The following is a 24971-nucleotide window of genomic DNA, read 5'->3' as shown; positions in this document are numbered from 1 at the left end:
ATGAATCTGATTCAATGAGTCTTTATATAAATAAATAAATGTTCTTGTAACAGAGACAACGCAAGGGACATTTGCACCAGAAATAATCTTTGCTTCTTTCCAATTTTTTTCTTGCTAACAGAATCATTTCTGCTTCTACAACTTTTCCTTCAAATTTTTAAAATATAGTGCTTAAAAGTGCAGAGGGATTAAAAAATGAGCCATTAAAAGAGGAAGGATCACTTCTTGTACTTACCTCCTCAATCTCAGTGGGCTTTTTCAAGTGATAATACCAGTTTATGTTTATAAAACTGTTTTCCCCTCAAAGAGCTTGAACTGTATTTGGTCTCTCTGGCATAGCACAGCCAAGTTATAACTTCTCTTGGCTGGGCATTTCACTAAAGTTTAAAGCAAAAGCAGCCTTAAACTCACATTTCATTTGATTTGCCATGTATTTGGAAACATTCATAATAGAAAGAACAATTCTGGGAGCAAGGATGTATTAAATAAATTCGTTGAAATGAGTATCCCTGGGCCTCCAAAGAAGTATTATTCATGATAATGTCAGGGCAGAATGGGCTGTAGTCAGGACTACAAAACATGTTCCTTCCTCCCGCAAAGCCAGGAATCATTTATTACTCCAGTGATGAACTATGGAAATAAACATGCTGATCACTAACCCTCACAGAATCATGAACATTAGGAAGAAAAACACTACATCATGTCTCTGCTACCTCCTGTGTAGCCGTGAAGAATGATAAATTGATTCCCAAAAGCAAATGTTGGCCAAAAGGTACTGTGCTGCATTGAGTACACTGCTGTTAAGAAATACTATCTCAGCACGTCTGCACACACTTAAATGAAGTGAGTTTCACCATGAAATTTTTCCCATTGCGTAACCTTTTGAACTTTAAAATTTATAACATTTACTTGCACTAGAGGTTGTTGGATAAAGTAATGTAACACATGGACATTAACAAGCAGCGTTTATTTATCCACTATCATCCTCTCCTATCCAGGAAGAGACTTAGAGATAAAAACAAGGGTTCTTACCTCTTCCCAAAGGTCAGATCAAGCTGAATTTAAAAGACTAATATAGGGGCCGGCCCTGGGGCTTAGCTGTTAGGTGCGTGTGCTCCGCTGCTGGCGGCGCGGGTTTGGATCCCGGGCACGCACCGACGCACCGGCCATGCTGAGGCAGCATCCCACATACAGCAACTAGCAGGATGTGCAACTACGACATGCAACTATCTACTGGGGCTTTGGGGAGAAAAATGGGAAAAAAAGGAGGAGGATTGGCAATAGATGTTAGCTCAGGGCCGGTCTTCCTCAGCAAAAAGAGGAGGATTGGCATGGATGTTAGCTCAGGGCTGATCTTCCTCACAAAGAAAAATAAATAAAAGACTAATATATTCCTAATATAATCAAGGCCTAAACATGTTGAAATCAAAGGGAACACTAAGGCATTGACTATTGTTTTATTTCTTTAGCAACATAAGTGAATAACTGCTTCCTGTGTCTATAGAAAGCACTCTTTCCACACACATTTGTTCTCCCTGGAGGGCTCTGATCTCTGACCTTAATAACATCATCCAGGGATCCCAAACCCAAGTGCCTATGGGGCCAGGCAGAGAAGGCAAATAAGTGAAGCAGGCCAGGTGGGGCTGTGGTGATCTCAGTGCTCTGTCCTGTCTGCAGGAGCAACCGATTCGGAACCTCACTCGGTGCTATGCAGGGTTGCTGGCCCGGTGCTTCCAGAACTTTCAGTTTTTTAAGACACGCTCCGTATCCCAATTTTTAAATGTCAAATTATATTTTAATGCAGTGCCAGCCAAATGAAACATATCTGAGGGGCAAAGCAGTCCACAGGCTACCACTTTGTGACCTTGGCCACAGCTCATTCTTGTCATCTGTTGCTTCTACCATCATTGTGAAACTTCAAGTGTATACCTCATTAAGCTTGCCTGGGGAATGTATATATTGGGTTAAATATCCAGCGTCTCTATATGAGGTTTCTGTAAGTGGCCAACCAAAAGCCCCATTATGTGATAACTCTTTTTCTTTGCAACAATTAAGAAGAGCATAAAGCAATACAATGTATGCTGTTTTTTAAATACATAAATTTTTTCAGGGGGCCGGCCTGTGGCATAGCAGTTAAGTGCGTGCGCTCTGCTGCTGGCTGCCCGGGTTCAGATCCCGGGCACGCACCAACACACCGCTTGTCAGGCCACACTGTGGCGGCGTCCCACATAAAGTGGAGGAAGATGGGCACGGATGTTAGCCCAGGGCCACTCTTCCTCAGCAAAAGAGGAGGATTGGCATGGATGCTATCTCAGGGCTGATCTTCCTCACACAAAAAAATAATTTTTTTTCAGCCTAGTGTCCTGCAGCTTCACAGCTAAGACCTTAAACTCACAGTTTAAATTGGTCTGATCTGTTAGCACAGCCACTCAGCAGAAGCTACAGAGGAAATGGAACAAGAGTGAATGGCCATTTGTTGTTTAGTAAAATATGGTTTTGTTGTCTGCCCAGTCCCGCTTGCCCAGGTCAGGTTGGGTGATTTTTCTCTGTATTTTAAACTAACAATTTGAGTGATGCTCTCAGGACAAAAATCCTAGTATTTCAGATCTTTCGTGCTAGCTTCATCCTATCTGAACTGATATTACCCCCATCAGACAATACCTTATCACTTCTCCCATTTGACAAGTCTAGGACTCACTCATTTTATTACTTGTTTAATTTTAAATCCCCAAAACCCATTTATTGAGGGCCTAATTATGAAGGTTACTTGCACTAGGCATGATTCCGCACAGAGAAAATTAAAAATATCTGGTACCTTTTCCTTCAAAGTTTAGTTTATTGTGGTATAATTGGCAGGGACGTGTGACACTGGAGTGTCCCAGCTTGCTTGGATGGTAGATTTTTCTGTCTCATTTAAAAACCATCCAACCAGCCTGATTTGAAAGCAAAGTGCTAGCAATAGCTGAAACAAGTTTCTTCCTTCCTTCCTTTTTTTTTTTTTTTTGACATATGAAATCCATTAGAAAAGAACAACTATTGAGACAATGTGCTTTCTCCCATCCCTACCTTGTAAAGTACATCAAGATGAGGTCCCCTTTATTACACAGTACACCACAGGGAGGGTTTAGGATGTTCTGGCACCCTAACCTTACATACTTCTATTGGCCTTTGGCCAGGACCATGCACCAGGGAGGTTAAGGACAGAATTCTATTTTCCTTTCAGCAAAATCGTATTATCTTTTGTAAGATACCATCCGGGTGACCATGATCCTCTGACACCAACTCATCCTAATGAGCCAGCTTTACGCAAGAGCAAGAAGAGTTAACAGGAACCACAGACATATACGCAGAGGCAGTGGCAAGAAGGCACAGCAAATGGAGTCACTTAACTAACACAAACCACAAGTCGGGCTTATGAGAAGAGAGCTTTAATGTAGCCTGCTTGCTACTCTTAAGTGTCTTCACTCATCAGTCCTTAGGGCAATAACATAAGGCACGCCAGCCTGAGGTGGTAATTTAGTGGGAAGCTGAGGCTTCCTGCTGCCTTCTGCTGCTTGGCAAGGGGTCTCTCCTCACTGATTTCAGCTCTGCAGGCAGATCTGGGAGCTGTAAAAGTTTTAGTTCTTTCTGCTTTGCATCAAATTGTTCTATTCCTATTTACTGCTGAAGGGAAGCAGAGCCTTTGGAACTACAGAGATTTCCACTGTTGTTTGCTCAACTGTAATGCTTCCTTGGAGGCGGAGGACGGTTCTTGATGGTCTTACACTTGTGAATGTGCCGCTCGGCCACCTTGGGAGCAAAGTGGCGGCTACAGTGAGGACACTGAATGTAGTCTGGATTTTCTGCAGGCAGGATGGGAGGCAAGTCTGAGGGATTTCCACCTTGCCTGGCAATTACCTGCTGGACCTCTCGAGCCTGACGGAGGGTACAGATGAAAGATTCGTGCTTCTGTCTCCAGTTGCTCTTCTGAGGGAGTTCAGCCTGTAAGTAGAAGGAAGACTGATCAATCAACTTGGCGTTTACCTCATCTCCTTATGAGTCTCCATTAGAATGATAGTAAGGAAATAAAAAGAATGTTAATCCACAAGGTCAAAGAGAACAGGAAAGGAGCAACAGTGATAACTGACTTGCCCGAGTGGAGGCACTTAAACTAAGGGGCATAGTGCTGAGAGGCAAGCCATTTTTCCCAGCAGAACCCCTGGGAGGTTCAGTGCTTGGAAGTTCAAGTAGTGGAAAGGCAGGAGGTGCAGGGCTGAAAACAAGTTGGCCCCAGGGCTCCTCTCCCACCTTGTACACCCAAGTGTGCATCACTTCTAGCACCCTCACAAGAGAACAGGTGTTTATTCTCTGGAGAAATTGAACTAGACAGCTTTCAGACTCAGGAAATCCAGGCACAGTGGAGAACAGAGTTAATCTTGGGGCTTAAAATAGGGATCGAGTGCAAGTATATAAAATGAATTTTGGAACTGTCGGCCTCCTTCCTCCACTCAACTCCCAGAGTACCAAGCACACTGGCACCCTTTTAGGAGACTGAAGGGTTCTCTGGATGCACTAAGCATTTGAGAGAAAAGCCATCAGATGCTAACTCTGAAGGACCCCAGTTAAAAGGCTCACTATTTGATAACCCTAATATGAAGGCCCTTAGTCAACAAGCCCCACTGAAACTTAAATATGAATGGACAGCCCAGGATCACCAGATATTTGAGTAAAGCTCTAACGAGAGAGACCAAAATAGGTACACGAACACACACATGCATGCACATGCTCTCAGGAAGCAGCAACAAGGCAGGCAGCAGGAGAAAACTTTTTTTTACAAAACCATAATATCAACAAATCTTTTTTTTTACAAAAAACCATAATATCAACAAAGAAGAGCTTGTGTCCATAAAACAAGAATATATATAGTATGAAAAAGAAACAACCAGAGAACCAGAAAGAACTATTATAAATTAAAACTCTGACAGCCAAAAATAAAAATAGAAAATAATGTCAAGAAATTACTCAGAATGGGAAAAAAGATCAAGATGGAAAGTAGAAAAGAAAAGATTAGAAAATTAGAGTCAATCCAGGAAGTGAATCCATTAGGTTTTCCAAAAAGAACACAAGAAACACAGGGAGAAAATTATTAAAGAAATAATACAGTGAACATTCCTAGAATTAAAGGTCACTACTCTTGAGACTGAAATGGCCTACCAAGTGTCCAACAGAATCATTGTAAAATTTCAGAATTTCAAAATAAAGAGAGGGCTGGCCCCGTGGCTTAGCAGTTAAGTGCGCGCCCTCCGCTACTGGTGGCCTGGGTTCGGATCCTGGGTGCGCACCGACGCAGCGCATCTCCTGCCATGCTGAGGCCGCGTCCCACATACAGCAACTAGAAGGATGTGCAACTATGGCATATAACTATCTACTGGGGCTTTGGGGAGAAAAAAAGGAGGAGGATTGGCAATAGATGTTAGCTCAGAGCCGGTCTTCCTCAGCAAAAAGAGGAGGATTAGCATGGATGTTAGCTCAGGGCTGAACTTCCTCACAAAAAAATAAATAAATAAAAACTGTTTAAAAAAAAAATAAAGAGAGAATCCTGTAAACTATCAGAAAAAGAAAAAAAAAAACAAAGTAGGTTTCATATAATGGAGCAGGAATCAAAATAGCATCAGATTTCTGTACACTGGATGCTAAAAGCTCGTGGGAAAATGCGTAATAAGTTCTAACAGAAAATAATTTTCCATGTAGAATTCCCTACTGGCAAAATTATCAATCAAATATGAGGCTCTTATATAGATATTTTCCTTCATTCCAAGACAAAAAGTATGCCTCCCATGCACCTTTCTTAGTAAGCTTCACCAAAGCAAGAAGTAAAGCAAGAAAAAGGAAGACACAGGATGCTGGAAACAGGGGACCCAACACAGGAGAGAAGCAGAGAGGCATCCCAAGACAACAGGTCTGCAGCAGGCCCAGAGAATAACCACTCCAGACTGGAGCAGGAGGAAAAAGAATGGTGAGAGGGAGCTTTCCAGAACAAAAAAATCAAACTGATAGATTATGACAGGTGTTCAAGCATGGACACAGACATTAACAGGTGTCTGACATTAGACAGATCATTTAGGAAAAAAATTAGGTATGGAGGACTAAACACATGAAAACATGAGTCAATTATTAACTCCAGGTGCAGGGGCAGAATTTGTTCACTCATCAGTGAACAAAATTTACAAGGTCATTATAATGTAAAAGCTGACTACAGATTTAACCCAAAATTGTACTTCTACTACAATGGGAGGATAAGGGAAGGAGACAAGCACTAGGAGAGGGGATGTGAAAGAGACCTTAACCCGCAGCGTCCATACGAAGCAGTCATCAGATAATGTGCAAAACTGATAAATCAAGAAAATAAGCATATTATTTAGAAATATGGAAATGCATACCAGAAGAGTCATCTATAGAACTGAAGGCTGCCTCTGGGGGCTGGATTAGGGATTGGAGAGGGATGAGGCAGGATACTGCTGGTCTGCATTATGCATCACTTAGTACTACATGATTTTTAAAATGTATTCAAATATAATTTAGATTAAAAGAAAATTAATTTTAAAAACAAGAAAAAAGAAAGAAGACTAGTAGCTGCTTGGTGATCTGACATCATTAATGATGAATAATAGGAAGAGATGCTATCAAAGGAAAAGGAAGCATCAAGAGAGTCTCTGACACAGACAAGAAGGCAAGAAAATCAAGTGTTAGAGATGGTATCCAGGAACCTTTAAAAGAACTGAATTAGGGGAAAGTTCCTCAACCATATGCTACTTATACTTTAATTTTCATTGTATTGAAATTTTATTCATTTAACATGTATCACAAAGCACAGAAATGTGGTCCCTGTGCTCAAATGCTTAAGGTCCAGTAGAGAGACAATAGGTATGAGTCTGCTGGAAGTTATGCGAAGATTAAAGAATACAAGGAAAAATCACCTGTTCTTGTGAGTCTACTAGAGGAATGACTGGTAGACACAAACCACGCAGCTTCCAGGGGCACAGAGCTTTGGAATAAGACTTGAGACATTCCAAGGAGGGAAGTGCATCTCAGTGCAGGTCCTTTCTGCCTTGGTGTCCTCAGTGCAACATATTCCCCTAAACTAGTTTCCACAAAGCTAGGGTGTCTGATCTCAGAAACCCAATTCTTTTGCTTCACTGCCACTGTATTTAGGAATTTAAGAAACACAAGATTCTTCAGATTCTGGCCGGAAATAAACCACGATAGTGGGACAGAGAATACCCCAGTGGATCATTGGGTTGACCAGAAAGAAAACAGGAAAGACCAGGAACTGGTGATCATGTCATCATCTGCAAGAGCAAAATGTTGACTTGTTATTGGACACTGGATTTCAGGGAGATTATCTCTGAACACGGAAGGGACTTTCTCAGGTGATCTCCCAAACTGTACTGAAAGAAGTAACTAAATGCAAACTACTTTTCCTAACAGCCATCACATAAATGTGAGTTTTTAAAGGCCCCATTAAAAACGCACAGAAACTGTCAAGTGCTGAAGGACCAGAGGTGCTAGTGCAGCAGAGGGAGGGCTGGAAAGAAATGAAATGAGGCTCTCACATTTTGCTAGAATATCCAGCTCAAAGGCTGGATGGGGCCTTTGAGATCATATGGTCTAGGCTTTCCCAAACTTTGATCATTTGCATACTACTGTCACTTTATCCCTCTAGTTTTTTTTGTGTGTGTGAGGAAGATCAGCCCTGAGCTAACATCCATGCTAATCCTCCTCTTTTTGCTGAGGAAGACCGGCTCTGAGCTAACATCTATTGCCAATCCTCCTCCTTTTTTTTTCTCCCCAAAGCCCCAGTAGGTAGTTGTATGCCATAGTTGCACATCCTTCTAGTTGCTGTATGTGGGACGCGGCCTCAGCATGGCCGGAGAATTGGTGCGTCGGTGTGCGCCCAGGATCTGAACCTGGGCTGCCAGTAGCAGAGCGCGCACACTTAACCGCTACGCCACGGGGTCGGCCCCTCCCCCTATTAATTACTTAATATTTTTCTTTAAATTCATGATTCCTGGAAATCAAGGGCTTAATATGTTGTTATATTTTTCTAATACACACTAAAATGAAAAATGTTTGTCAGCATGCCACACTTTGAGAAACACTCATTTTACAAACCAAGCGGCATAACCTTGACAGGGTCATGGACTTATTTCCGAGACAATCTTCTCCAGATCTGACTGTCCAAATGTGCCTGTGAAGTTCCCCTAAACTTATCATGTAAGTGTCTTGAAGTCCTTACTTTATACAACCTAGTTTTTCTGTAGCTAGGAATGTTTTGAACCATCACTGAAAATAAATTCCTTTACCTTTAAGGTGTTTACACTCTAAATGGGGAGATAAAGAATTCCAAACTTAGTTGTGTTTCATGTATTTACTAAGAAGATATATCAAAATTGAGCTAATCCTGAAAAAATAGATATGGTTATAGGAGTGGTAACAGATCCTAGAGCAAGGAATTCTCTCAGGGTGGTAAAATGCTGCATAGTTGTTTTCTTTATAATTTTCCTGTCTTTTGAATTTTTTACAGTAGTGTTTATTACTTTTATAATCAAAAGGACATATATTTTTTAAGTCTAGATTTTGGAGTCATTCTGACCCAGATTTATATGCCGACTCTGTCATTTAAAGCTGTTTGTGATCTCAACCAACTTAACCTCTCTGAGACTTAATTTTTTTTTTTTTTTTTGTGAGGAGATCAGCACTGTGCTAACATCTGCCAATCCTCCTCTTTTTTGCTGAGGAAGGCTGGCCCTGGGCTAACATCCATGCCCATCTTCCTCCACTTTATATGGGACACCGCTATGGCATGGCTTGCCAAGCGGTGTGTTGGTGCACGCCCGGGATCCGAACCGGCGAACCCCAGGCCACCGCAGCAGAGCACGCACACTTAACCGCTTGTGCCACCAGGCTGGGCCCTCTGAGACTTAATTTTTGAATTGATAAGAGATAATGAAATCCTCACAGGGTTGTGGTGAGGACCATATGAAAAACTCCCATCACAGTGACCGGCACACAGTAGTACTCAATAATTGTTAATTCTCACTTTCTCCCTATTTGACACATGAAATTCTACTAAAGAAAACTGATGAGGATATAACAGGCCCTTACACTCAAAGTCAAATCCATGAAGCCCTTGTTACCTTGACTGAGGCTGGTCCCTTCCAGTTCAAGTACTGCTCTAGTTCTGTGCCCTTAGCCCGGGCCCTGGATGAGTCAAACACTTTCCTCTTGGAACTCTGCATCCTGCGGCAAACATTGGAGTGTCTCTCCAGCCTGACCAAGAGAAACTTGCGTCCACAGTGGCTGCACTCGCCGAGTTCTGGCTCTTCAGTGGGACAGCTGGGACCTGAGGAGTCTGGTGCCCCGGGCAAGCTAGAATTGCTGGTGGATCCCTGCAAAGCACTGCCTGGCACTTCTGAAGGCTGAGAAAACTTCGCCTTCAATGGCCCTGAGACTCGGTCTCGGATTTTGTTATTGCTTGCCCCCAGTCTTTCTCTTTTGAGCTTCTGTAGTCCATAATCAGAGAACTGGAATGGACTAGAATTTTCTTGAGACCATACCCAAGTTTCATCCTCTCCCCTGTCTCTACTGAAGACCCCCTCAGACCCGAATTCTGGGGAGAAGAGAGGTTTGTATGTGGTGTTGCTATTACCTTTGACTCTTCTCCTGGGGAGTGTCTTTCTCTGTAGCTCTCCTTTTTCATTTTCCTCTGTCTGTTCCTTTTCCTTTTGAATCCTTCTGAGTTCCTCCTCTGTCTTCTTCAGCTTTTGCCTCAGGAGGGTCTCTTTTCTTCGGATTTCCTCCTCTAAGCTCTCTCCTGCAGCCTCTAGTCTTTGGATCTGCAGCCACAAAGTCCTGTTGAGGTTTGCCATGGCCCTCTCCCCCTGCATGGCAGCAACAGTGCCAGCCACAGATGCGTTCACCCAGTTTCTTGAATCAAAGCTGCTGTATGAAAACTCTCTTGGCTCAGGGGGTCGTGGAGAGACATTCTGGTCCCCATCAGTGCCAGCCTCACCTGTACTACGAGACTTCCGATGGAACACGGGCTTCAGTGGGTATGCCCGGTCTACCCCAACTCGCTTCTTTGTAAAGGGGATGAAGTCCTGGTTATTTGCTTTGGGATACCGGGACTGATGGCTTGATGAGTAAAACAAACACTTTGTTTGGCCCTGGGTATTGCTTCCTGAATCTTGCTGGCTGATTCCAGCACAGTGGGGATAGGTGTGGCTCTGGGCTTCTGTGCAGGTGTTCCATTTGGGGTGAGTATAGAGATTATCCACTGTCAGCTCTTTGTTGCTCAAAAGCTTCTGCTGGAAATTGTTCCTCAGGTGCCCCATCGAGGACCGCTGGCAAGAGTCACCTTTTTCACAGGGGTCTTGCTTGGCTGAGTGCAGCCCTGGAGCTTCTATTTTATTATATGGGAGCATAACGCCCACAGGCAGAGGTGGCACCAACTGGAGACCAGCCATTCAGGGCCTGGACTGAAGCCTAGAAGAAATTGAAACCAGATATATGAGGAGTTTGAGATTCACCCCAGCTACTAAAGTAAACTGTTTCTACACTTGTCCTACCCACATTTCCCCTTAGACTTTTTAGGGACAGTGGTGCTGGGTCTGCCAGAGCTTTCGTTCAATAAGCATTTGGCAAGAGATTATGTCCTGTGAGTGCTTATTAGGTCCTGAGGATAGAAAAACGAATATGATACAGGTGTTCCTGCTGCCTAGCTTTCCTTTATAGCAGTACTAGCCCCTGCCATACACAGTGATGCTCCTGCCGGACACATCATACTCCGTAGTAGGTGGAAAGAGCTATTGGATTGAAAGTCAGGCTTTTGGCCGGTGACAAAGGACAAGCAACTTCCCTTGCTGGTTCCAGTTTTTTCACCCGTAAACTGAGGGGTTCGCTCAGTTAGAGTACATGACTGGAATTTAGAACTGCGAGTCCAGCCCAATCCTTGTATAGGTGAGAAAACTGCAGCCCGGAGGTAAATGACTGGCAACAAAGAGCTCTCAAGGCTTCCCTCCCGCTGAAACCGTGCTTGACTCCAAAGAGCACAGAGGGCGCTCAGGGCCTGGTGCAGCAGGTGCCTGGCTGACAAATCCTCACCCAAGGAGCCCCCGCGGCGCAGACAGCGAGAGGTCTGTAACCTGAAAGGCGGGGACCACCTGACCTGGCCGCTGCAGGTTTTAGATTCGGAATGCGGAAGTCACGTTCTGTCCTGGAGGGTCAGCTGGGGCGCCCCCACTGGGGAGCCCGCTTTGGGGACAAAGCGCTCTTCTGACCTCTGGCTCTTGGGAGGGCGAGGTGCTGACCTCACGTCTCCGCGCCCTTGCGCGTACCTGAGGCTCTCGGGGACCGTCCCTGCTCAGGGAAAACTCCAGAACCTAGTTTTCCCGACCGGACACCCACCAACCGCCGGCCGCGCAGGCGCTCTCAGCTGGCCTCTGTTATTCCCGTTGCCTGGAGACTGGAGCGTGTGCGCGCCCAACCCCGCCTCTGGCAGCGAGCACCGCCCGCCCGGGGCAGCGCGCGCAGGCGCAGTCCGCACGCGGCGGGGCGGGTGGGGGGTGCGGTCAGCCTGAGTATCACTTGACTGGGTGTCCTGCCAACTCTGGAGCTCCATCGCCCTGCCCTTGGGAATGGGGGAGGGGGCGGGAGAAGCTTTTCTGGGGCTCCATGAAAGAACTTGTATTTTTCTGTGAATGGTGCTCCCAGACCCTGGGGCGCGCCCCTCCCTGGCAAACGCCCGAGCCCCTAGCTGTGCCCGCCAGTCATTCCGCGGCAGGATTCCGATGTCCGCCCACTTAGCGGGAGTGGGCCTGCTGATAGCCTTTCTTAGCATGCTCCGCTGCTCTGTCCGGGCCCCAGGTATGGCTATGTATCTCTCTCCGTGCTTTTCCTCGCCGATAATTTGGACCTTGCAGTCAAATTTTATTAACTCGCCTAGGTTTTGCTATGCAGTATCTGTCCGGGGTAGTTTTTGTAGCCAGTCTAATTATTTTGATATGATGTTTGATTCTCACGTGGTAACTCTGGCCGTCTTTTCTTAGGGCCCAAGAATGACTCAGCCAAATGAAATGATAATAAAGTTAACTACCAGATTGAAAATAATCAGTATAACCTAGTTTCAACACTAAATGATACTGTATAAATTGTTAACATCAGAAAAGAGTTTATTTGTCTTCATGCTTCAGTTCCTTTGTGTAAGCTATTTAGAACAGGCAGCTTACTTTTTTCCTGTAACTGTTACCACCTAAAAAGGGGGTTCATCTGCTGGCTGTGAGGCATGCCAATAGTCAAGAAGCAAGGAGAAAAAGGACTTTTTATTACAGCTTGCTAGCAAAAGGGAAGATTGCTGACTCATGTCCAAAAGAACCATCTTAAGGGGCACAAAATCTTAAAGCAGTTACATAGGCCAGTGGGTTATAGGGGAGGGGTTTAGGAATGTTGACCTTCTGGTGTTACAGACTGGGAGTCGCCACACCAGATCTTTCAGTTGTTATTGATGATGGCTATCAGCATAGACTCTCTGTTGGGGGGTCATCACATTCCTAAGGAACTCAAGAGAACAAAGTTATCAACTTACAGCAACTGGGAGTGGCCATAAAATCCACAGAGCATGTCTGGGCTAATTAATCAGAGATCATTCAAAGTTACAATAGGGTTTCTTTTCTACAGTATGGCTTCCCTTATGTTAACCTTGTGTTGAGCCAATATCATAACTACTCAAAAGATTCATGCACATGGAAAATAATATAGACAGCAGTAGTCAGTGTTAATACTTTAACTTGTCATATTACATCTTTTAGATGTTACAAAGAAATTCCTTGGTGGGGCCCTCCAGGGCAGTCCTTATATTCTTTGTTTTCTTTCCTAGTTGACTCTCTACTGCCTTCTCTATATATGCAGTCCCAGACGTTTCCCACTCTTCTCAAAGTCCTAGTTATCTCAGCATGGGGCCTGCTTGTCATCAGCTCCCACAGCTCCCCTCCAGTCTGGCAGAATTTGCCAGAGTGCCTCCCTCCATCTTGACTTCCTTCCCTCTTGTCTCTGAGGAAGAAGAGTATTTCTCTTTCCATGAGTTCTCTTGAATTAGTCCGTTTCATTACCCTCCATGAATTGACTCCATCACTTTACCCCTCCATCTTATTAGCTTCAAGTTGTGTCTATCCACATATTCCTTCTCTTTGTTTTAAAATATGCTTAACTTTCCTCTGCAAAACAAACCTCATTTTTCTTGACCTGCCACCTCTCATGGTAGGGTCCCATTTATTTCTCCTCTTCGCCACAAGACTTCTTAATAGAAAACTTTACATTTGCTGCCCCCACTTCCTCATCTCCTGCTCATTATCCAGTCCATTGTGGTCTGGTTTCCACTCTTTCCACTGTATTTAACTGCAAGGCTACCAATGACCTTCCAATGACCAAAGACAAAAGCTGCTATTTCTTCAGGCTACTTATTTGACATTATTGATTTTTCACTCCTTTGGAACTCTCTTCTCACTTTCTCCTGTGCCTTTTTTTCTTTTCTTTTTTTTTTTTGGTGAAGAAGATTAGCCCTGAGCTAACATCTGTTGCCAATCCTCCTCTTTTTTCTGAGGAAGATTGGCCCTGGGCTAACTTCCGTGCCCATCTTCCTCTACTTTATATGTGATGCCTGCCACAGCATGGCTTGATAAGCAGTGCATAAGTCCACTGCTGGGATCCAGGCCTGCGAACCCCAGGCCACTGAAGCAGAGCTCGAGAACTTAACCATTACACCACAGGGCCGGCCCCACTCTCCTGTGCTTCCTTGGTTTCTTCCTACATGTCCTTGCTCCATCTTCTTCCAGGTCTCTGGCATTTATGTCTTTTCCTCACCTGCCCCCCAAATTTAGGTGTTCTCCAAAGCCCTCTTATTTCTCATATACATGCAGTTTCAGACATTCTCTTTCTTGGTGATTCAAGCAAATGCTGAAATTTCAAGTCTCACCTGTGTATAAGTGATATCCAGCTTAGCTCTCTCTACTTAGTTACAGACTCAAATTTCCAGCTGCTCATTTAGCACCTCCACATGAATGTTCCTCAGGAACCTCAAACTCAGCGTGACAGAAAACAAACTCATGATCATCTCTCCAGTCCCCCAATCCACTTCTTCTCCAGTGTTCCTTCTCACGCTGAAAGCATCAGTCATCTCCGAGTACCTCTTTGTCACTCCTTCCCTCTAATCGGTCAGCAGGCTCTGATGGATTTACTTTGCAGTGTCTCTCATATATGACCCTTCCTTTACATTTCTTCTACCGTAGGTGAGTTTTTCCTCTCTTCTCATTGGATGGCATCACAATCCTAACTGCTATTCTTGCCTTCAACATCTGCTCCCTGAGCTCATCCTTCATGCTGCTGCCAGAATAATTATCCTAAATACTTCCAAACCTGTCGTACCTATAGCATAAAGCTGAAACACGTAATTTAACGTGGTATTTCAACCTGCCAGATTAGTTCCAGCCTACCTTTCCAGCCCTGCCTCCCCAGAGTCTAGTCCAGTTGCTCTCCACCCTGGCTGTGCTTTAGGACTATCTGGAAAGCAATTTCTAGGGGTGAGACCTGGGTATCAGTATTTTTAAAAGCTTCCCCCAAGGTCCTAATGTGCAGCCAGGGTTGAGAACCCCTGGTCTAGCCATACCTGACTATTTGCAGTTTGTTACCTCAGTGGCACTACCTCAGGCCAAGCTCCACGTACTAGGAGGTGGTAGAACATAGCCTTTATGGGAGTGGGCTCTGTATTCAGACTGCTTGGAACCAAATCCCAGCTCCGTCACTTACCCGTCATGGTTGGGTAACCTTGGATAATATGCTGTTTCCTCCAAGAAGCTTTTCCAATCTTCCCAGAGTGAATCTCTTTGCTCTTTTGTGCTCCCGTAATATTTTCTGTTCTTGTTATAGCACGGGGCTGGCTCATGATCAGCTCTCAATGGGTGTTCATGGCATTGAATTAGCGTATTGTGCATTGTTTTGTCATTATTTGCGTGCATATTTGTCCCTTACACTAAATGAAAAACTCTTTGAGGACAAAGGTTATATATCTTTCATCTTTGTACATCCTATGGGTGTCCCATACATAATAGACACTCAATAGGTTTTTTTTTCTTGAGGAAGATCAGCCCTGAGCTAACATCCATGCCAATCCTCCTCTTTTTGCTGAGGAAGTCTGGCCCTGGCTAACATCTGTGCCCATCTTCCTCCACTTTATGTGGGACGCCGCCACAGCATGGCCTGACAAGCGGTGCATTGGTCTGCGCCTGGGATCTGAACCCGGGCAAATGAATTTTAGAGAAAGAAATAACATCAGCCAGGTACTCTATTTCTGATCCGAGACCCTGGACAGATCCCCAGCCCGAGGCTCGCTCACGCTCGTGACAACCGCGTCCCGAAACCCCACCCTCTGGGCGGGCTCTGCGCCGGAGTGCTCCGTCTGTGATTGGTCGGCGGAGGTGATGGGCATGAGAGACAGCGAAAGAGGAGCTGCACTCTAAGCTTCCGGGCGCGACGGTTACGCGGCTGAGGGGGCCGTTCGCGTGGTGGTCGCTGATGTAGTCTCGGCCGCCTGGGAGGAGAACGACGAGGGTGATCCTGGGACGTGGCTACGGGGCGCACTTATCATTCGGTTAGTCCTAAAATGTTAGTAGAAGGGGATTCTGGCTGCCGCAGCGAAGCCAGGTCCCTGGGAAGAGGTAGGGATGGAGAGGGAGCAGAATCGGAGATGGGTGTAGGGAGGTCACTGGATAAGCAGGTAATTGCCCCAAAAGAGGCCTCGGTGGGCAGTTGCGACCGAAGTTCCTTTGCCCGGGTGCCCTCTGTTCACACACCGCGCTTGCACGTATCCGCTTACGTACTCTGAAGTCGGGGCACCTTAAGGTCAGGAAGAGGTCGCAGGTGTTAAGGATGGAGAAGGGGAGAGGGTGGCCGTTTCTGTCTCAGGATTAGGGGCGTGGAATAGGATGATGAGTCCTTTACTTTTCTGCTTTCCTGGTCTCTGACAGGTGTGAACGTGAGCATGGCAGAAGGGGACACTCTGATATCAGTGGATTATGAAATTTTTGGGAAGGTGCAAGGGGTATTTTTCCGCAAGTACACTCAGGTATGTGGCCTGCAGGCTTTGGGGACAAACCTAGGTTATGAGCGTGGGAACAAGAGACATGTTCCTGGCAGACGTACCCCGGAAGAAGCTGGCTGTTTGGTAGCTGCATGGCAAAGAGGAGGTTTGTAGAGCAGTGGGTATGAAAATGCTTTGCAATGGGTAAAACACAATGTAAAGGGAAGATTCATCGGTGTTACTACTGGTGTTTTCTAACAGTGGTACCTGAGTACCCAGACACGTATTCATGAGCTTCTCTCTTCCAAAGGGGCATAGAGGATTCCTCAGTTTTCCCTGTTGTGGCATCATCAAACCAAGCCACACTTCTTGTAAGAAAGCTTACGTTGATCAAGGAGATGGCATTTCGATGAACTCATGACATTTATGTGATTTATGTAATTGCTTCCGCTGTAGCTGCTGCATTTTCTCAGACCTCTTTCACTTCTTCAGCCTTCCTCCATTCCTCCACTTAATTCCTTTTTACTCATTTTGGCTTTGAAAGAACAATTACCTTTTCCAGGTGAAGCTTTTCTAATGAAGATACTACATTCCAGGATAAGTCGTGGTAACACTGCACATGGAGTCTGGTATTCCTTTTAGAGTCATAGGGAGTAGTTGAGGAGATGAACAAACTATTGACAGCCTCTGCCTCAACGTCATTAATCTTCTCTCAAGGTGCACACACAAATGCAATCTCAATTTCCCTTCTATTTTCGATAGGGGGGTATCACACTGCCCAGTGTATCTCCAGCCCCAAAAATAATGAGTTAAGACTGCAGAACTTTCCAAGTGTCACATTCCTGCAACTGTGGTATTTAAAATTCAAATCTGAATCTTTGAAATATGAATGTTAAATGTCACTACCCCTTTTTCCAGTTACTTGCACATCATTTCCTCCTGTTTCATACTCATATATGAAGTGCCTGTTGGAAAAAAAGAATTGCTGAAAGTCGTAGCAAGAGCTGTGTTCCATTTCCTTTGCTACCAATTATGCAGGGTAAGTTCCTGTGATTTAGTAAATGGAGGTGACAACTTCAAAGATTAATTAAAGTTGTTGAGGGAAAAGGACCAGATGGTAGTCTAGCCCATCTTTCTTTACTGACCCCCTCGCCCTCAATTTAAAGAGCAAATAAAAGAATGCAGAGAAACAAATATTGATTTGGAAAACCACAAGGAAAATGCCATCTTTTTTTCCCCTTAATTAGACCTGTAGCTTATTCTTGACTACTTATAATCATTTAAATATGTATGTTCATTTTAACAATTGTTTTATTTTGCTACAGTCAGTTTGCATATTGATATCATCTGGCCTCTTAATTAAATTCCATCACTCCTAGAATGAGTGATGGGAATACTGGGACTTTTTTTTTAAGTTGCAATATAATTAACATCCCATAAAATTCACCCTTTTAAAGTGTATAATGCAATGGCTTTTAGTATATTTACAAAGTTGTGCACTAATTCCAGAACATTTCATCACCACATCAAAAAGAAACCACATAGCCATTAGCACTCACTCCTTATCCTCCTAGCCCCTGGCAACCACTAGCTTCATTTCTGTCTCTATGGATTTGCTGGTTCTGGACATTTAATGTAAATGGAATCATATAATATGTGGCCTTTTGTGTTTGGCTTCTTTCACTTAACATGTTTTCAAGGTTTATTCATATTGTTTATTGCATATGTCAGTACTTCATTCCTTCTTATGGCTGAATAATATTCCACTGTATGGATATACCACATTTTATATATCTATTCATCAATTGATGGACATTTAGGTTGTTTCTACTTTTTGGCTATTATGAAAAATGATGCTGTGAACATTTATGTACCTGTTTCTGTGTAAGCATTGTTTTCAGTTCCATTGGGTATATATACCTAGGAGTAGATTGCTGGGTCACATGGTAACTCTATGTATAACTTTTTGAGGAACTGCCAAACTATTTTCCAAAGCAGCTGCACCATTTTACATTCTCACAATGATGTATGAGAATTCCACCTTTTCCAGATCCTTGTCAACAATTGTTATTGTCTATCATTTTTATTATAGCCATCCTAGTGGGTGTGAAGTGGTTTTTTGTTGTTTTGTTTTGACGTATTCTGGTTTTTTGTTGTTTTCTGGTATCAATTAATTTAAAAGGATTTAAGTCATACAAAGCATGTTCGCCGACCATAATGGAACTAAACTACAAATCAATAACATAAAGAGAACTGGAAAATCCCCAAATATTTGGAAGCTATATAACACACTTTTTTAAAAAATTGTAGTAAAATATACATAATGTAAAATTTGCCATTTTAACCATTTTTAAGTATACAGTTCAGTGACCTTCAGTACATTCACACTGTTGTGCTACCATCACCACCATCCATTCACAGAACTCTTTTCATCTTGTAAAACTGAAGCTCTGTATCCATTAAACAATAACTCCTAATTTTCCCCTCCTCCCAGCCCCTGGCAATCACACTACTACTTTCTGTCTTGATGAATTTGACTACTCTTGGTACCTCATATAAGTGGAATCATACAGTATTTGTCCTGTTATGACTGGCTTATTTCACTAGCATAATGTCCTTAAGGACTGTCCATATTGTAGCATGTGTCCGAATTTCCTTCCTTTTTAAGGCTGAATAATATTCCAGTGTATGTATATATCTTCATTGTGGTTTTGTTTGCCTTCTCCTAATGACTAATAATGTTGAACATCTTTTCATATGTTTATTGGCACATGAAAGAAGATATTCTATATCTTCTTTGGAGAAATGTCTATTCAAATCCTTTGCCCATTTTTTAATTGAGTTGTCTTCTTGTTGAATTGTAAGGATTTTTATATATTCTGGGTACTAGTCCCTTATCATTTATATGATTTTCAAATATTTCTCCTTTTCTGCAGGTTTTCCTTTCACTTTCTTGATGAAAATTTTGAAGCACAAAAGTTTTTTAATATTGATGAAGTCGAATTTATCTTTTCTTTTGTTGCTTGTGCTTTTAGTGTTATATCTAAGAAAGCTTTGCCTAAATCCAAGGTCGTGAAGGTTCACGCCTATGTTTTCTTCTAAAAGTTTCTTCTAAAATTTTTATAGTTCAAGCTCTTAGCTTCAGGTCTTTGATCCAGTTTGAGTTAAATTTTTATGTGGTGTGAGGTAGGGGGTCCAACTTTGTTCTTTTGCATGTGGATATCCAGTTGTCCCAGCACCACTTGTTAAAAAGACTATTATTTTCCCCATTGAATTGTCATGGCACCCTTGTCAAAAATCAATTGACCATAAATGTAAGGGTTTATTCATGGACTCCAATTGATCTATATATCTGTCTTTGTGCCAGTACCACACTGTCTTGATTACTGTAGCTTTGTAGTAAATTTTGAAATTGGGATGTATGGGTCCTTCAACTTTGTTCTTCCTTTTCAAGATTATTTTTAGCTATTCTGGGTCCCTTATGTTTCTATATGAATTTTAGGATCAATGTCAACTTCTGCAAAGAAGGCAGCTGGGCTTTTGATAGGTATTGTGTAGAATCTGTAGATCACTTTAGGGAGTGTTGTCATCTTACTATTAAATCATCCAGTCTGTGAACATGAGATGTCTTTCCATTTACTTAGATCTTCTTTAATTTCTTTCAAAATATTTTATAGTTTTCCATATATAAGTCTTGCACTTCTTTTGTTAAATTTTTTCCTAAGAATTTTATTTTTTTTGATGCTATTATAAATGGAATTGTTTTCTTAATTTCATTTTTGATTGTTCATTGCTAGTGTGTAAAAATACAATTGATTTTTGTGTATTGATCTTGTATCCTGCAACCTTGTGAACTTCTTTGTTCTAGTTTGTGAATGTGTGTGTGTCTGTGTCTGTGTGTGTATTCCTTAGGACTTTTCTGTATGCAGGATATGTCATTTGTGAGTAGAGGTAGTTTTACTTCTTCCTTTCCACTCTGAATGCTTTTTCTTTCTTTTTCCCTGCCCTGGCTAGAACCTTCAGTATAATATTGAGTAGAAGTGGTGAGAGCAGATATCTTTGTCTTGTTCCTGATCTTAGGGGGATAGCTTTCAGTCTTTCACCATTAGGTATGGTGTTAGTTGTGGGTTTTTCACAGATGCCTTTTATCAGGTGAAGGAAGTTCTCTCCTGTTCCTAGTTTGTTGAGTGTTTTTATCATAAAAAGATGTTGGATTTTGTCAAATGCTTTTTCTTCATCTATTGAGATGATCATCTGCTTTCTGTTTTATTTATTAATATGATATGTTACATTCCATTTTATTTATTAATATGGTGTTTTATTTATTAATGTGGTGTACTGTTTTTGTATGTTGAACTAACCTTTCATTCCTGGGATAAATTCCAATTTTTCATGGTGTATAATCTTTTTTATATACTGCTAGATTTGGTTTGCTCATATCTTGTTGAGGACTTTTTTATCAGTACAGGCATACCTTGGAGATATTGAGGGTTTGGTTCCAGACCACCATAATAAAATGAATAACACAATAAAGTGAGTCACCTAAATTTGTTTGTTTCCCAGTGCATATAAAAGTTATGTTTACAGTATACTGTAGTCTGTTAAGTGTGCAGTAGCATTATGTCTAAAAAAACAATGCACATACCTCAATTAAAAAAATACTTTATTGCTAAAAAAGGCTACCTATCATCTGAGCCTTCAGCAAGTCATAATCTTTGCAGTATCTGCAAAGTGCAATAAAGTGAAATGCAATAAAACAAGGTATGCCTGTATTCACAAGGGATATTTGTCTTTAGTTTTCTTTTCTTGTGAGATCTTTGTCTGGTTTTGATATGAGGGTAATACTTGCTTAATGGAATGATTTGGGAAGTGTTTCCTCCTCTTCTGTTTTTTGGAAGAGTTTGTGAAGGATTCTTCTTTAAACGTTCGGTAGAATTCACCTGTGAAACCATCTAATCCTGAGCTTTTCTTTGTGGGAAGTTTTTGATTACTAATTTAGTTACTTTACTTTTTATAGGTCTATTCAGATTTTCTATTTCTTCTTGATTCAGTTTCTGTAGTTTGAGTCTTTCTAGGAATCTGCCCTTTTCATCTAAGTTATCTAATTTGTTGGCATACAATTGTTCATAGTATTCCCTTGTAATTCTTTTTATTTTTCTAAGGTTGGTGGTAATATCCCCTCTTTCATTTCTGATTTTAGTAATTTGAGCCTTCTCTCTTTCGTTCTTTATAAGTTTAGCTAAAGGTTTGACAATTTTGTTGATCTTTTCGAAGAACCAACTTTGGTTTCATTGATTTTCTCTTTTTTTCTATATTTTATTAACTCCTGCTCTAATCTTTATTGTTTCCTTGTTTCTGCTTGTTTTGGGTTGCTCTTGTTTTTCTAGTTTCCTAAGGTGGAAGTCTAGTTTATTGATTTGAGGGGACTTTTTTTAGATTGAGACTAGAGTTGGTGATTATATTCCTTAAAATGTTTCCAGATGACTTTCCAAGCACAAATATGGTTATGAGGGAGAATTAGCTTTTTTGGCATTTTCTTAGGAAAAAACACTGTTTACTTGTTTAGATATTCAAAACTGAACATGAGTCAGCAACATTATGCTATCATTTAAAAAATAAGCTCAGAATTGAGGGCACAAATAAAACTGTCGGAAATTCTCATTCTCAACACCAGTCAAACTCATTCAGAGTGAACTCACTCACTCTTGGGAGTTCAGATTAATCACACATTGCAATTTAAAGATTTATTTCACTGTTATAACCGCCTGCTCCAAACTCAGCATGATCCTTCTTATAGTGAGTTGCCATATAATGTAACCAAGAACTAGGGATAGGCAACTCTCCCAGGTTAATTTGAAGCAGAAGAGTGCAGTTGTTATACAAAGTCATTTGGATGTGGAGTCTTCCCAAAATCCATTCCCCACATTCTTTTTTTATGCCACCATCTTCAGCACTTAATACATCCTGTAGGTATCTCCTATTTATCTTCATTCCTTAATTTCCTCTGTATCCTTTAAACTGTTACTTATTTGACTCAAGTCTCTTTTGTTCATTATGCAAACATGTCTTGGCTTTGAATATAACTGATTTGATGGATACTTCAGTTCTTCCTCAAACATGGTTTTGCTGTGCATAACATTTTCTTTGGCCAGCTCCAGCAATTTCCCACATTTACTAGGTCACTACTCTGGCATTTGGGCATAGAGTCATGTTAACTCCCATTTTCTTTTTTAATCCAACCCTTTCTATTTAGATTACTTTAACAATCAATAACTTTATAGTATCCTTACTTGGAAATTTTACAAAAATAAAATTACCTCTAAAACATTGCTCCCTTTCCCAAATTTTCAGTCATTCCACACTTTAATGACTTAAAGGAAAGAACATTGGAAAGGTTGAGAAAAGAGCAACTACAATGATTAGATGGTCTTCATAAACTTATTCAACTTTAAAGGCATTGTGATTATTTAGACGGAAGAGAAGAAAGTCAAGTGAAAACCTAATAGTTATGTAGTCTCATGAAACTTTGGTGTTCAGAGGCTGATCACCAGCTGCTTTTTCCTTCTCCAGGAGGATGACAGAAAGTGGGCTTTGGATGCAACTTGAAGACCTTGGGTTAGACAGTTTCTCTGTAGTGAGAACAATGGAATGAGTTGCCCAAGAAATTCTGAAATACTCTATAATGATCTTTAAAGATATAATGGACACTTATTCATCTGGATTTGTTTAGGTGTGGTCCTGGTTCAAGACAAAGAGAAGGATCAGCTAACTTCCTGCTTTTTCTATTTAATATACCCAATAGATTCTTGATTAGGAGGGAAAATGAGCAAGATACAGCCCAGTATCCTAACAACAATCAGCCTTAGGGAATTAGTTTGAAAGCATTTGATTTGGTCTTAAGTCTTTAGTACTTAACCAAATTGACTACACAGTAAAAAATTCTAGTGCCTGGGTTTTATAGGGTAGAAGAAGGAAATGGAGTCAAGTGGCCAACACTTCATGGTAAGATCAGCAATGAGATTCTCCTTGCTATCCTTCTGTTTTGACTGTTCTGGACAATATCAAATTAGTTTCAGTGGCTTGATTCTAGGCCAAGATTCTGGCACAGATTGTAGTCTCACTATGTTTTGTTTAGTCTCACTGGATTTCGCTCTCTTGTCTTTTTATTTCCCTTAGGCTGAGGGTAAAAAGCTGGGATTGGTAGGCTGGGTCCAGAACACTGACCAGGGCACAGTGCAAGGACAATTGCAAGGTCCCATCTCCAAAGTGCGTCACATGCAAGAATGGCTTGAGACAAAAGGAAGTCCCAAATCGCACATCGACAGAGCAAACTTCAACAATGAGAAAGTCATCTTAAAGTTGGATTACGCAGATTTCCAAATTGTGAAATAATGGCCTAAATTTAAATTTTCCAAGAAAAACTCGTGGTTTTGTTTTTTTATTGTTAATAGAACTGTTCTGTGTTCAATATTAGAATTTGTCAGTAAGTTATTTTAGTATCAGATATTTGATACAGATACTGTATATTATATGTATGATGGATGGATTACAGGTGTACACAGGTCTAATCAATAAAAACACAGAACCTATCCTTATCTTTGGTGAACTTTATTTTGGGTAAAATAAGAGGTATTTACTCAGTAAACATCTGTGGGAAGAGAATTTTAAGGTAATTTAAAGAAATCTGAAAGAAAAAGTGGTTACTTTGAATGATTTCTTTAAATGGTTTCCATGAAGTTTTTCTTCAGGAAATTGCACACCTAATAAGAACAAATACCACAAATTCAATTTGTTAGCTGTTCAAATGATGTTTTGGACTAATTACTTTTAGTTTTCTGGAGTTTCTGCTGTCATTCCTTTCCTCTGGGTAAGGAATTCACATAAAGTGATGTTATGGGCTAAATTATGTCCCCCCAAAATTCGTATGTTGAAGTCCTAATCCCCCAGCACCTCAGAATATAACTGTATTTGGAGATAGGTAATTAAGGTTAAATGAGGTCATTAGGGTGAGCCCTAATCCAACATGCCCTAGTGTCCTTATAAAAAGAGGAAATTTGGACAGAGATATGTGAGTGCACAGAGGAAAGAACATGTCAACACAGACGGAGAAGACAGTCACGTACAAGCCAAGCAGAGAGGCCTCCGAAGAAATTAACCATGTCGACACCTTGATCTCAGACTTCTAGCCTCCAGAGCTGTGACAAAATAAATTTCTGTTGTTTAAGCCACCTAATCTGTAGTATTTTTTGTTACAGCAGCCCCAGCAGGCTCATACAAGCAATAATTAAGATTTTGCTTCATCAGCCCTAGAAATCTCCTGATTTGGTTTGGTCAGCCATTAAACAATATATATCAAATGCTTACTGGGTTTGACAAAGTTGTCATAAATTCCAATTTTTAAAAATATAAGGTTTCAATGAAAATGAGATGGAAAGCAAAAACTGAGGATTGGTTAACGATTCCCGAAACACCTATTCTCACAGCGTTCTTAGAATTCCACTTTCTTCCCATTAGAAAAGAAGCTGCGGTGGTATTGGGAAGATACCAAAAAAGTCAATGAAGGGGGTCGTGGTTTCCTCATCTATAAATTAAGAAAGTTGAGCTAGATAATTTCCCAGTCTTTTCCAGCTCTGAAATGCTATAATTCCATAAGATGGAAGGCTCTGGATTTATTCATTCATTGAGATCCTAACATAGGCCAGGCACTCTTCTTGGCCATGGGGACACAGCAGTAAAACAAAACTGACAAAATCCCTACCTTCATATAGCTTACCTTTTAGTGAGAGAGGACAGACAAGCAGCAAATAAAATATATATTGAAGTAAATGGTAGTACGGAGAAAGGAGGAAAGGGGAAACGGGAA

At 41.6% G+C, this 24971-nt stretch overlaps 2 protein-coding genes across 7 annotated transcripts; one reads left to right on the top strand and one right to left on the bottom strand.

Annotated features, from left to right (window-relative positions):
- Nucleotides 1–4: 4 nt before the first annotated feature.
- Nucleotides 5–11465, bottom strand: ZC2HC1C (zinc finger C2HC-type containing 1C). Of its 4 annotated transcripts, none has more exons than XM_058567380.1 (3): nucleotides 11207–11464; nucleotides 9177–10524; nucleotides 5–3981 (listed from the first exon to the last, which is right to left on the bottom strand). In XM_058567380.1, the coding sequence occupies exons 2-3, from the start codon at nucleotides 10503–10505 to the stop codon at nucleotides 3715–3717; spliced, it is 1596 nt and encodes a 531-aa protein (XP_058423363.1). In that variant the 5' UTR covers nucleotides 10506–10524; nucleotides 11207–11464; the 3' UTR covers nucleotides 5–3714. The 4 variants fall into 4 exon arrangements, with proteins under 4 accessions (XP_058423363.1, XP_058423365.1, XP_058423364.1 ...); XM_058567382.1 differs by having other exon boundaries at nucleotides 11376–11464; XM_058567383.1 differs by having other exon boundaries at nucleotides 3919–3981; nucleotides 9689–10524; nucleotides 11207–11465.
- A 229-nt stretch (nucleotides 11466–11694) lies between these two features.
- ACYP1 (acylphosphatase 1) lies at nucleotides 11695–23697 on the top strand. Of its 3 annotated transcripts, none has more exons than XM_058567391.1 (3): nucleotides 11695–11904; nucleotides 16056–16153; nucleotides 23285–23697. In XM_058567391.1, the coding sequence occupies exons 1-3, from the start codon at nucleotides 11739–11741 to the stop codon at nucleotides 23498–23500; spliced, it is 480 nt and encodes a 159-aa protein (XP_058423374.1). In that variant the 5' UTR covers nucleotides 11695–11738; the 3' UTR covers nucleotides 23501–23697. The 3 variants fall into 3 exon arrangements, with proteins under 3 accessions (XP_058423374.1, XP_058423376.1, XP_058423375.1); XM_058567393.1 differs by lacking the exon at nucleotides 11695–11904 and adding an exon at nucleotides 15566–15693; XM_058567392.1 differs by lacking the exon at nucleotides 11695–11904 and adding an exon at nucleotides 15593–15679.
- Nucleotides 23698–24971: the final 1274 nt, after the last annotated feature.

Source organism: Diceros bicornis, chromosome 24 (genome assembly GCF_020826845.1).
Source record: "Diceros bicornis minor isolate mBicDic1 chromosome 24, mDicBic1.mat.cur, whole genome shotgun sequence".
In the NCBI taxonomy this organism is placed as follows: Eukaryota; Metazoa; Chordata; class Mammalia; order Perissodactyla; family Rhinocerotidae; genus Diceros; species Diceros bicornis.
Note: the sequence above shows the minus strand (reverse complement) of the source record. Positions and strands in the feature narration are given on the sequence as shown.